At 46.3% G+C, this 12,701-nt stretch overlaps 1 protein-coding gene across 1 annotated transcript; it reads right to left on the reverse strand.

The window, feature by feature from the left end:
- Positions 1–2,614: 2,614 nt before the first annotated feature.
- MMP7 (matrix metallopeptidase 7) lies at positions 2,615–11,437 on the reverse strand. Its single transcript, XM_047879259.1, has 6 exons — positions 11,323–11,437; positions 8,409–8,635; positions 8,174–8,322; positions 6,639–6,767; positions 4,450–4,611; positions 2,615–2,896 (listed from the first exon to the last, which is right to left on the reverse strand). Exons 1-6 carry the CDS (start codon positions 11,428–11,430, stop codon positions 2,868–2,870), a joined length of 804 nt encoding a protein of 267 aa, XP_047735215.1. The 5' UTR covers positions 11,431–11,437; the 3' UTR covers positions 2,615–2,867.
- Between the last annotated feature and the right edge of the window lie 1,264 nt (positions 11,438–12,701).

Raw genomic sequence — 12,701 nt, forward strand, 5'->3', positions numbered from 1 at the left:
TTTGATTACTGTAGCTTTGTAGTGATTTTGAAATCAGGAAGTGTGAATCTTCCAGCTCTGTTCTTCTTTCTCAGGATTGTTTTGGCTATTCAGGGTCCCTTGAAATTCCATATGAATTTTAGCATACGCTTTCCTCTTTCTGCATTAAATCTGTAGATCACTTTGGGTGGACAATCTGAAGTCCTCCAGTCCATGAACATGGGATCTCCCCACTAATTTGTCTTCTTTGACGTCTTTCAGAAATGTTTTATGGTTTTTATCGTACAAGTCTTTCGCTTCCTTTGTTAATTCCCAAGTATGTTTTTCTTTTTGATCGAATTGTTAATGGAATTGTTGTCTTAATTTCCTTTTCAGGTTGCTTATTGTTCATGTGCTGAAATGCAACCGACTTTTGCTTGTTGACTTTGTATCCTGCTACCTTGCTGGATTTATTAGTTTATTATTATTAATTATCGAGTGTGTGTGTGTGTGCACGTGCACACGTGTAATCTTTAGGGTTTTTTACGTGTAAGATCTTATCATCTGTGAACAGAGATAGTTTTACTTCTTTCTTTTCATTCTGGTTGTCTTCTATTTCTTTCTGTTGTCTACCTGCTGTGCTTAGGACTTCCGGGGCAATGTTGGGTAGCAGCGGCAAAAGAAGGCATCCCTGTCATGTTCCTGATCTTAGGGGGAAAGACTTAAGTCTTTCACCGCCGAGTATGATGTTTATTGTGGGTTTTTCATATTTTTATCATGTTGTAGGCGCTTCCTTCGATTCCTAGTGTGTTGAGTGTTTTTAAGATAAAAGGGTTGGAGTTTTGTCAAATGCCTGTCCACATCAATTGAGACGGTTATGGGCTTTTCCCCCTTGTTCTGTTAATGTGGTATATGACACTGATCGATTTGCATATCATTGTATCATGTTTGCATCCCAGGAATAAGTCCTACCTGCTTGGCGTATAATCTTTTTCCTATGCTGCCAAATTTGGTTTGCTAATTTGGTTGAATTTGGTTGAGAATTTCTGCATCCATTTCATAAGGACTATTGGTCTGTAGTTTTCTTGTCCTGTTTTTGTCTAGCTTTGATACAAGGGTAATGTTGGCTTTATAGAATGAGTAAAGGAGTGTTCCTTTCTCTTTAAACTTTTGGAAAAGTTTGAGAAGAGGTGACTTCAGTTCTCCTTTAAATGTTTGTTGGATTCACTGGTGAAGCCTTCAGTCCTGGGCTTTCCTTTGTCAGGAGACTTTTGATTACTGATTTAATCTCCTTACTAATTATAGGTCTATTTAGATTTTCTATTTCTTCATGATTTAATCTTGGTAGGTTTTGTGTTTGTAAGAATTTGTCCATTTAGTCTACGTTATCCAATTTCTTGGCATCTAATTGCTTACAGTGTTTTCTTATTTTTAAATTTTATTTCTGTAAAATCAGTAGCAATGTCCCCATGTTCATAGCCGATGTTTAGTAATTTGAGCCTTCTCTCTTTTTTTCCTCAGTCTATCCAGGTAAAAGTTTGTGAATTTTGTTGATTTAAAAAAAAATCCAGATTGTACTTTAATTTTTAATCTATAAGATTAAATTTTAATCTATAATTGTTTTTCTAAACTGAAGAATTTATTTTTTAGGACAGTTTTAAGTTCACACCAAAATCAAGTGGAAGGTATGGCCATTTTCCACACCTTCTCTCCACCCCCCTTCTCTCACATGCAGAGAGCAACCCCGTTATCAGCAACCCCATCGTGGGGACTCAATGGTGCCCCATGGATATGTTAAGCTACTCTCACTTTTCTTTGACCCTTTTTCCTTTTCTTCCTCAGATTTGATCATTTCCATTGCCCTATTACCAAGTTTACTGATCCTTTCTTCTCGGAGAGTGCTTCTCCCACAGAAACACATTTCTGCGTGACACTGTTTCGTGGTCACTGTGCTGCAGAGTGAGCTGTGTGGACATTGGGAAAATGAGTTTCTGGGAGAAGTCAGAAGGAATGGGGTATAGACCTGCGGATAAGAAGTTGGGGTCTGGGGAGGTGGGTGGCCGGTGAGAAGCTACTGATGCTGGGGCAGGTGAAGGATTGAGGGAGGGGGATCATGTCCAATTTTGGGTGTGTTTGATGTCGCGGTCCTGGTGGGGAGTGAACCCCACTGTTGATGCATCTTCAGCATCTCTGGAGACTCACGGAGGTGCTGCTGGGAGTCAGGTTAAGAGGATGGGACTGATGTCGGGTGGGCCCTGAGGAGCAGTTGTATCAGGAGAGATGCAGGGAAATTGGGTTGGGGGTAGGAACTCAGCCACAAGTGACTATGGGAGTGGAAATCCTTGGGAATTCACACATCTTGCGGGAAGACCTCACCAGAAGACTCAGAGTGAGAGTAGGCCAAGACAATAAGGGAAACTCAGTGCGCCTTCGGGGCCACACGAGCGAATGAGAGGGCTGGACCTCCCTCCTTGCCCACACAGTGATGGGGTGAGTGCAGCTGAAGACCCAGAGTGATGTGGTGGGATTCCTGTTGGTCTGTTTGCTTGTTTTAGTCTTTGATCTCGCTGTACAGAGTACTTCCTGGGAGAAATCTTTTACCATGGAATACAAACTTTATTTATCTGTGTATTTAACATTTATTAATACCTACCAAGTGCAAGTTGCTCGAGGAAAGTCATCAATGAATGAGACACTCAGGCCACGAGGGGGCTTATCCCCAGAAGGAGAGAGAGGGAGAGAGAGAGACACGTGAAAACCAACCACGATACAGACATGAGAAAACCAACCACGATACAGGCAAGAGCCAAGTCAGTGCTCAGAGACATTCAAGGACTGTGTGCATTATTTCTGGTTGGAGAAGAGCTACAAGGAATCCCATGAATGAACGTGTGCTCTCCCCGAAGTTCCTACTTCTTTCTTGATTTACTTCTCTTTCCTGTTCAGAGAGAAAATAGGAACATCTCACCTGGTATAAAACACATAAAACCCATCCTAGGACCCTAAGAACAGAAGATGTGTTGCAGAAAGTACAGCGTATCATTCATGTGGCTGGTTTTCTGTGTCTGCAACAAAGGTTCTGAAGAACAATCTCAGAAGGCTAAGAAGGTGGTGCTGGGCTGAGGGGCAGGCCTTGGGGGCCGATGTGTCCCCTCCCTGTCTCTGCTGGTGTCACCACCGTGTGGTCTTGGATAAGATTCCACTTAATCTCTCTCAGTGCTAGATCAAGTGCACGAGGCGGACCCCAGCCGCTCATCGGATTGTTGCCTCAAATGAACTAATGCTCGTGAAATGCTGGGTATGCTAAATGCTAGATTTATTTTTATTATTCTGAAAAGAACATCGAGAATTTCACATCCATGAGGTTGATCATATTCTTTTGAATGTATATTTTCTGTGCGTATGACTTCTTGGATTAATGAACTCACTCCATTTAAAACCTGTATAATTAAGTCTTGCTTTCATTTGTCCAAAAGTGACCTCTTTCCAATTTTGACTCAGGGGCACCTCAGTGTCTAACATGTAAGAACTTAATGCCTTGGTCTGTCTTCTTCTGAAATCTGATCTGTCCCTTTTTTGTTCCCTTTCTACTTTTCTTAAGGTTCTAACACAATAACCCATGCCGTTGAGCGCTCCATGAATCTCACAGGTGTATAAGGGGAGGCACCATTTTCTGTTTTGTTGGTGATAACTTTATCGACAGTTGTCAGTGGTTTATGAATTTTTCTGACAGCAGCAGCAATGTGAGCCAGGACTTTAAGGTACAGTTACATGGTATTTTCCAAAATGTGCTCTCTGCAGCACTGTTCTGTGAGGGCTCACTCGAGCATTGCGTTAAAAGGATTCTCCCTTAGGAAGTGCTGAGTTTAACAAGCACGGGAGGGACTCCTGAATATCCTGTGCACCTGAAATACAGTAGGTTGTGTTTCCTGAACTGGTTTTTCCATAGGGAATTGTCTTGTAGGACTACTCAGTGTTCTGGGAACACAGTTTAGGAAATGCCGATTGATAGTACGTTGTAGGTGCCACTGAGAGCTTAAATGCACTTTATTCTAGGGGTAATTTTCTCCTGAGGACATCACCCCATCTGATGGAAGCATTTTTATGGCTTCTCTGACCTTTCAGACCCTTAGGCAGCTAGGGAGGAAGATGCTCTATTCTTCAGGGTGTCCCCTCAGGAGGACACTCTATGAAAGTATCTGAACTGAGCTAGAAAGAATAGCGAGTGGCAGCTTGGGGGGGAAAACACCTTAGTAGTGTCATTTTCAGGATTTTACTAAACGATACCATGTTACTGAAAACTTGAAATCAATGATCTCATCGTATGAAATAGCCTGGTTACCCTCGGAGTGTCTAAGTTCTCCAATTTCTTTCCTCAGTAGGCTTGAGATGTGAGGTGCAGGGTGTTTTTCTGTTTCCCAGGGTTTCCTGTTCAAGTCCTCCCCGAGCAGCCAATGTGAAAGCCCCCTTATGGGAGATCATAAATATTACCATACAATTCCTGGATTTCTCTGATATCGCCCGGCGAGAGCTTGAAATCCTCAGAGTCCCTGGCTCCGTAGGTGGGGTACATGACAGAGTCGGGATCAGACGAATGTCTCAGGCCCAGAGAATGGCCAAGTTCATGGGTTGCAACAGCCAGGAAGTTAATTCCTACGACAGAAGAGCGGCACATGGTAATGACAGAAGCAGCCATGTATATAGAGACATAAAAGATTTGCAACAGAAAACAGAAAACACCATCTGGGGAGGACTCGCAGGCGGGGATGGCTGAGAAGGACAGTCACAGGAGCTTCAGTGTCACCCCCTTGCTGCCACTGGAGAAATGACAGTTGTTCTGTCCCTGTGGCCCCCCACCCTAGGTCACTTGGCAGTTTTCTGGAGGGAACGCAGAGGCACGTGGATGCGGGCTTGAGCCCCCCGGAGACGCAGACAGATGGACAGACATGTCAGTTCCTCCCCTGCTGCTCAGAGGCAATTGCTTCTGCTGTGTGGGGCTGTCACGGGTGTGAACCCCCCGGTACCTGGGGACAGGGGCTAGTTGCTCACAGACGGGGGTGCGGAGTGTCAGGAGAGGGAGGCTGCTATGAGGACGCCCACACTAAGGGCAGCATATCCAGGCGGCATCAGCTGTGTTCCATTGACTTCCTTGTCCTCCCGTCTGTCCTTCCTTCCTCACATTCACAGAGGGGCGGCCGCGGGTCGTTCGCAAAGGGGTCGCAGCGGCCAGTGTCCCCGCATCAGGCACCTCCATGCTGTGACCTCCCTTCGCACAGGCCCGACCTCCCTCTCCAGGACACTTGGCAGCCGTGTGATTTTGTGTAACATATTTACTTATGGAATCATCTCCACTTCATATTATTTACCCCAGAGATTTTCTCCATTAGTGTCCTGGGGGGTCTGTGGTCTCCCATGACGGGCTGGGCCATGGCGTGGGCTCCTCTTGGACAGTGAATGATCTTCGAATGGTCTACCACTCCCAAGTATCATAGTGAACAGTGAACGATCTCAGAATGGTCTACAACTCCCAAGTATCATAGTCTCTGCTTCCCTTTCTCCTCCAGGAAAACAAACTTACTGCAGTGCCTGGGAGGCTCAGGCAGCTGAGTGTATATCTCTTGATTTTAGCTCAGGTCATGGGTTCATGGTTCGTGGGATCAAGCCCCACATAGGGCTTTGTGCTGACAGCACGGAGCCTGCTACAGATTCTCTCTCTCTCCTTCTCTTTCTCTCAAAATAAATAAATAAAACTGAAAAAAAGAGGGGCGCCTGGGTGGCGCAGTTGGTTAAGCGTCCGACTTCAGCCAGGTCACGATCTCGCGGTCCGTGAGTTCGAGCCCCGCATCAGGCTCTGGGCTGATGGCTCAGAGCCTGGAGCCTGTTTCTGATGCTGTGTCTCCCTCTCTCTCTGACCCTCCCGTTCATGCTCTGTCTCTCTCTGTCCCAAAAATAAATAAACGTTGAAAAAAAAAATTTTTTAAAAAAACTGAAAAAAAGAGAGAGAGACTCAGAGTCCTTTTAAATGCTTTCTTTTCGTGGGGCGCCTGGGTGACTCAAGTCAGTTAAGTGTCAGACTCTTGACTTCGGCTCAGGTCATGATCTCATGGTTCATGAGTTTGAGCCTCTGCATCAGGCTCTGCACTGATTGCACAGAACCTGCTTCGGATTCTCTGTCTCTGTCTCTCTCTCTGCCCCTCCTCACCCTGTCTTTCTCTCTGTCTCTCAAAATAAATAAATAAAAAAAACCCCTGAAAAACACCTTACTTTTGGGAAATATAAAGAACTCTAATTTATCAAATTATTAAGGTATCCCAAACACTATGCTAAGCGCTGTATAAACATTATCTCATTTAATTTAAACAACAATCCCATGAGGTGGGAATTATTTATAGTACCATTTCATAGGTGGAAACTGAGACTCAGAGAAGTCAAATAACTTGGCTAGAGACACACACGGAGTGGCTGGTAGAGGCCCAGCAGGGTGAACCAGGTGTGGTTTGCACTCCCTTCCAGCTCCCATCCACACAGCATTATAAGCACGTGAAATGAAATAATGCATTTAGAGCACAGGGTACAGTCATCGGCAGCTAACGATGGGTCAATACTTATTACTGCTTAGAGCAGTGATCAAGTTCAGACGTTTGCAAGTACGTGCAGGGAAAGAGTGATGAGGTGCTGACCTAGACCCCTGCCGTCGGCCCAGCGCTCATCCTCATCGAAGTGGGCGTCTCCTCCCAGGCCCGGCCCAGGTTCGTAGGCGTGGGCCAGTGTGCCTCCTGGTCCGTCAAATGGGTAGAAGTCCCCGTGAGCTGAAACAAAGAGAGCGGTTGCCTTTAGTGACTGTGGTTGATACAGTGACAGCAGCTATGAAGCTCGGCCCCGTCCACAAAGTCCACGTGGGGTTACCAGCAGGGCGGTGTGCGTGTTTATGGGTCTCAGGAGCATTCTGTTTCAGAAAACCACTGCTCAGCCCTGATAACCATCCGAGACTGAAAGCTTGGCATGTGGGTGTCACATTTGGTCCTGGGCAGGATGGAGAATGGGTGGGGTATTACGTTTGGGAACTTACGTGTGTACCATTTAGTACCTTTTCCTTGAAAGCCTAGCTAGTTCTCTGTGGGCAGAACAGATGGTCTCTAGGAGAACCGTGCACCAAGTGTCAAAATGAATTTTGCCAGCGCTTTTATTTGTGATGTAGGGATGTTTGTTTTTGAATTGGTATAAGGCTGTATCCAGTTTATCCATTTCCTGAAAGCCCGGGAGCACCATGAGCAATGATTTCTTTCTGCAGTGTTCTCTTTGATGTTGTCAGTACCGTGCCGGAATTCAAATTTCAGCTACAGTCACAGCTCCCGGGCAGTTCAACATTAGGACAGACTGGAAAGAACAGTATTTTTCTCTAAATTGGCATCATAAAACAGTAGCCATTAACAGCCGTTTGTGTATATTTTTGAGAGAGAGAGAGAGAGAGAGAGAGCTTGCAAGTGGGGAGGGGCAGAGAGAGAGGGAGACACAGAATCTGAAGCAGGCTCCAGGCTCTGAGCTGTCAGCACAGAGCCCTATGTGGGGTTTGAACCCGTGAACTGTGAGATCATGACCTGAGCAAGCCAGACGCTTAACCAGCTGAGCCACCCAGGTGCCCTGACCATCACTGTGTTCTAATAAATATTTATTTATAAAATCCTGGAACTGCCCAACAGAGAAAAAAGGATAAAAATGGATTTACAAAAATGGATGGCAGGCCAGGTTCAGCTCATGGGCGATGCTTTGGCACCCCTCTGGTGGCTCTAGAGGCACCTGGGTGGTTTAATCTGTTAAGCGCCCAACTCGTGATTTCATCTCAGGTCATGATCTCAGGGTTCATGGGATTGAGCTCTGTGTGGGGCTCTGTGCTGACAGTTCTGAGCCTGCTTGGGATTCTCTCTCCTTCTCTCTCTGTCCTCCCCTCCCCCACTCATTCTCTCTCTCAAAATAAACTTATTAAACTTATTAAAAAATAGTGGCTCTACATTAACAAACTAGAAAAAGTATAGTGACATATATACATCATTATATATGTCTATATATAGATCATTATCTATTATATATGTCATATGTATATCATATTGAAAGATCATATGTATATAAAAGATCTTAAATCCTGAAAAGAGGAAGGTGCTGCTATAAATAACAAGCAAAACAGCACCCAGGAGTAGCCTGCGGGAACCCTCCTTACCTCCTCTTGCAAAGCCAATCACGATATCGGGAATTCCCACCACAACTCTCCTGAAGGATAGTGGGATCTCTTTGCTCCACATATTCAAGGCCTTTGCCACTAAATAATCCACTGTGACACGTGGTAAGTCTCGAGTGTATGATATGATCCTGGTAGCAAAAAAGAAGGCAACGTTTGATCTCCTAGGAAGAGGGTTTTACTGGTCTCTGCCCGAATGAACCGAAGGAAAACTAACCTGTAGGTGACCTCTCTGGAAGTCCACTTTGGCCTGTTTCTGGATGGCAAGTCTTCTCCGGTGTCCGGAAGTCCGCATCTGGGCTGTTGCATTACCACTATCACGCGGGAGTCCAGCATTCCAGTCACGGGCAGGCGGAAGAACTTCTGCATTTCCTTGAGCTGGGCTCCGAAGCTGTCGGCATCCCTCGATTTGGCGTCGGATGGGTAAAATCTCTTGAGATACTCCTGTCGGAAAGAAGAAATTGTTCTCTCATCGTATTTACTGTCTTTTTCTTAGGTCTCCGAGGTCTATCCATCATCTTTGCCTCTGGCTCCTGTGGACTCCAACGGTGGTTTGAAGACAGAGTCCTTACACGGTCATTAAGTGAAATAAGTGTGCATTAATGAGATAAAAATTTAGTATCGATAATGACACATAGTCATTCCATTTCGTGAGCAAAAGAGTCCGTCCATTTTCCTTTTACCCCATTAGATTTTTTTTTTTAATTTTTTTTTCTTCGTTTTTCTTTATTTATTTTTGGGACAGAGAGAGACACAGCATGAACGGGGGAGGGGCAGAGAGAGAGGGAGACACAGAATCGGAAACAGGCTCCAGGCTCCGAGCCATCAGCCCAGAGCCCGACGCGGGGCTCGAACTCACGGACCGCGAGATCGTGACCTGGCTGAAGTCGGACGCTTAACCGACTGCGCCACCCAGGCACCCCACCCCATTAGATGTTTTGAGGAGAGACCCACTGTGCCCTTAAAAAAATTTTTTTTTAACGTTTATTTATTTTTGAGACAGAGAGAGACAGAGCATGAGCAGGGGAGGGGCAGAGAGAGAGGAAAACACAGAATCTGAAACAGGCTCCAGGCTCTGAGCTGTCAGCACAGATCCCGATGAGGGGCTTGAACTCACAGACCTCGAGATCATGACCTGAGCCGAAGTTGGATGCTTAACCGACTGAGCCACCCAGGCGCCCCCCACTGTGCCCTTTAGAAACCACAGGCTGGCTTGTACTGGCCCATCAGGAAGAGCACCCCGTGTGTCCCCGCAGGGCACAGCAGAGACGCTGTGGGGAGGTCCGAAGTCAGCAGCCACGCCTGAGATTCTCGAGAGGTCTGGCCCTCGCGGAGGTTAAAGTGTCTTTAAGTTTTAGTCCTGGGAAGGATATTGTGAAAGTATTTTGTTGAACGTGCATATTCTCTGGGGGAAGATAACAAAGCTCCTAACAGCTGAATGATGTGCTCGGGGTCACCTATTACATTAGTACCGGAACTGGCCCTGTCCCCTCACTGCCCGTGCTGGGTTCTTTTCATTGCTAAAGCTCCAGCAGAGCCCACACCTCGAGGCTGCAGGACAGGGCAGGTCTGCCAGGTGTATTCCATGTAGAGTTGGGCCTTGGCACTTTCTTAAGGGACCCGAGTGTCTGGATAGGAGCATGGCAGTCCAGCAGCCTGAGTAGGAAAAAGTAAACAGTGAATGCAATAGTGCCAGCGGCTTCATGAGAGCTTGTACTGAGCACCTATCACTGGCAGGGACAAGACCAGGGTCCTCACATACATTTAAACTCGAGCCACCCCGGGAAGTAGGGACGGCTTTGTCGTGATGAGTCATGGCTCAGAGAAGGAAATCAGCACGGGGTCACCCCATGAGGAACCAAAGGAGGCACATTTTGTTTTCTTTTTTCTTTTTCTTTTTTTAAAGTGCATTTATTTATTTTGATGGAGAGAGAGACAGAGAGGGAGTGAGCAGGGGAGGGGCGGGGGACAGAGGATCTGAAGCAGGCTCCGTGCTGACAGCAGACAGCCCGACATGGGGCTCGAACCCATAAACCCTGAGATCATAACCTGAGCCGAAGTCGGACACTTAACTGACTAAGCCCCCCAGGTGCTCCGCAAAGAAGTCCTTTTATCCCTTCCTGAACTACAGGCTTTACAAAGACACTCTTTTGGAAGAAATCTTTTTGCATCCTTGATAGGAATTTTCCTGCTTTCTCTGGTTTATTAGCAACCGGCACACTAAGTACAGGGGCTCAGTGTTCTTACAAATATACTGCTTCGGGGGAACCAGTTATATCAACCTTGTGAAATCGCTGCTTTGCAGGTAAAAAACAGTCAAATGTTAGGAATTTCGCACGGTACAGGGAGTTTCTCAAAGTCAGAGTTAACGTGATACACAAGTAGACTTTTCTTATGCTTAAGGCTTAAGTTTATGAACAGTACTCGGGAGGAAACAATACCGAAAATTAACTACTTATACTTATTAGTTTGCTTGTGAAGTAGTATATTGGAAAGACCATGGTTTTTGAACCAGCAAGACTTGCCCTTGACTCCTGTCGCTACCATGACCAAGTACGGGAATCCACGTGACTTTCCGTCCGTGTCCTGGGATAGAGCTGCAGGTTCCTTGACACACAGCACAGTGCAGCCCGTATGATCAGAAATGGCCTGCACGATAGTTGGCATTGTTATCACTCACTTCTTCACTACAACAATCCCATGAGCCGAGTATCTGTGTCCCCCTTGGGCGAAGTCACCAGTGCGTGCCCGCCCGCCGGCCCCGTGGGCTTGTAAGCGGACAGCTGCCAACTCTACCCTTGTTTTCTGATTTCAAGCCACCACCAGGAGTCCTTAAGAGTGACACTCAGCTCTCTATGGAAAGAATCTCCAGCCACAAGAAGTAATATCAACAACTTCAATTTGTTGAGGGGCACCCCTGTGGGTCGACTGCACCGTTGTCCCCAGTTTGCACGGGGAATACCAGAGCTCACAGAAGGGCACTAACCTTCTCATGTCATCTGTGTGGTGAGGGAGGAGGGGCGGGAGCGGGAGCCCAGTTTGGGCAGTGCTCCCCGATCGAAACCCATATTGTACATAATCAGAAAAATTACCCCAACTGAAAAACGCGCTTCCGAGCGGCAGGGACATACCTGAGCCTGCTTCCACTGTGACTCACTGTGGCCGCCCGCCTCCCGGGGGAGCGGCAGGGCTGGGCTTTGGGGCAGCAGACACAGGACACACAGCACCGCCAGCCGCATGGTTGCTCCGCATTCTCTGCCGGCCGCCGCAGAGATTTATATAGTTGTCAGCCCTGCATGTGGAAACTGGTGACTCATTTGAGTGTTTTCTTTCTTTTCGGTGTCTACAGAACTTTGGAAGCGTGTGTGAGTTTTCATTAATGGCCACAAGGAAGTTTTATGTCCTTATTGGCAGGAAGCCCACAATGTATTTGCCTTTTTTCAAAGGATCCCCCCCCCCCCCCCCCCCGCCGCCTTTGGTGTATAAATTTAACCATGAGAAAACATACTTTATTTGCCAAAAGGAAATTGCTACTTAGACTCGTCTTTTCAACTTAAAATGTTGGGGAGCATCATTTAGGACTTACCGTAGCAGGATGCATCTTAAAAGAATTTTTTAAGAGTGTGAAATGCAAGGAAAATTACCAAAAAACATACAACTAATCAACTAATTATTAAGCAAACGTTCTTTTTTTTTTTTAATTTTTTTTTTCAACGTTTATTTATTTTTGGGACAGAGAGAGACAGAGCATGAACGGGGGAGGGGCAGAGAGAGAGGGAGACACAGAATAGGAAACAGGCTCCAGGCTCCAAGCCATCAGCCCAGAGCCCGACACGGGGCTCGAGCTCCCGGACCGCGAGATCGTGACCTGGCTGAAGTCGGACGCTTAACCGACTGCGCCACCCAGGCGCCCCGCAAACGTTCTTTAATAAACACCAAAGTCAAGGTTGGAGTCCAACTTCTTTATTTTTATCAAAGATGAAATGGAAGCCAAAATGACAGATTAACTACTTCCCCAAGGTCACAGGGTTACTTGCTAGTGGTCCTGACGGCCAGCCCAGAGCTGTTTCTATCACACCACCCATCGGCTCATTTTGTCATTATAGTCGACATTTCTTGGGAGAGCCCCATGGCTTTTGACTAGAATACATCATGGAAAACCCCTCAGATATGCTGGAGCTGAAAAATTTTAATTCTTCAAACATCCCCCAAATCATCTGGAGGTTGGGTGTGGTGAGTCAGCAAAAGGAAACTTTCCAGATGAATAAATTAAGTTTTCAGGGCACCTGGGTGGCTCAGTTGGCTAAGGGTCTGACTCTCGATCTCAGCTCAGGTCTTGATCTCAGGGTCGTGAGTTCAAGCCCCATGCTGGGCTCTGCACTGGGCACGAAGCCTACTTAAAAAAAAAATAAATTAAATACGCTCTCTTTATGTAGATGCGTTAATTCTGTGTCATCACAGTTCAACTATACTTGAGAACCTGATGTCTTTAGTCAGTGTGTGGCATGTA

The sequence above is a fragment of the Prionailurus viverrinus genome, chromosome D1 (assembly GCF_022837055.1).
Source record: "Prionailurus viverrinus isolate Anna chromosome D1, UM_Priviv_1.0, whole genome shotgun sequence".
Lineage (NCBI taxonomy): Eukaryota > Metazoa > Chordata > Mammalia > Carnivora > Felidae > Prionailurus > Prionailurus viverrinus.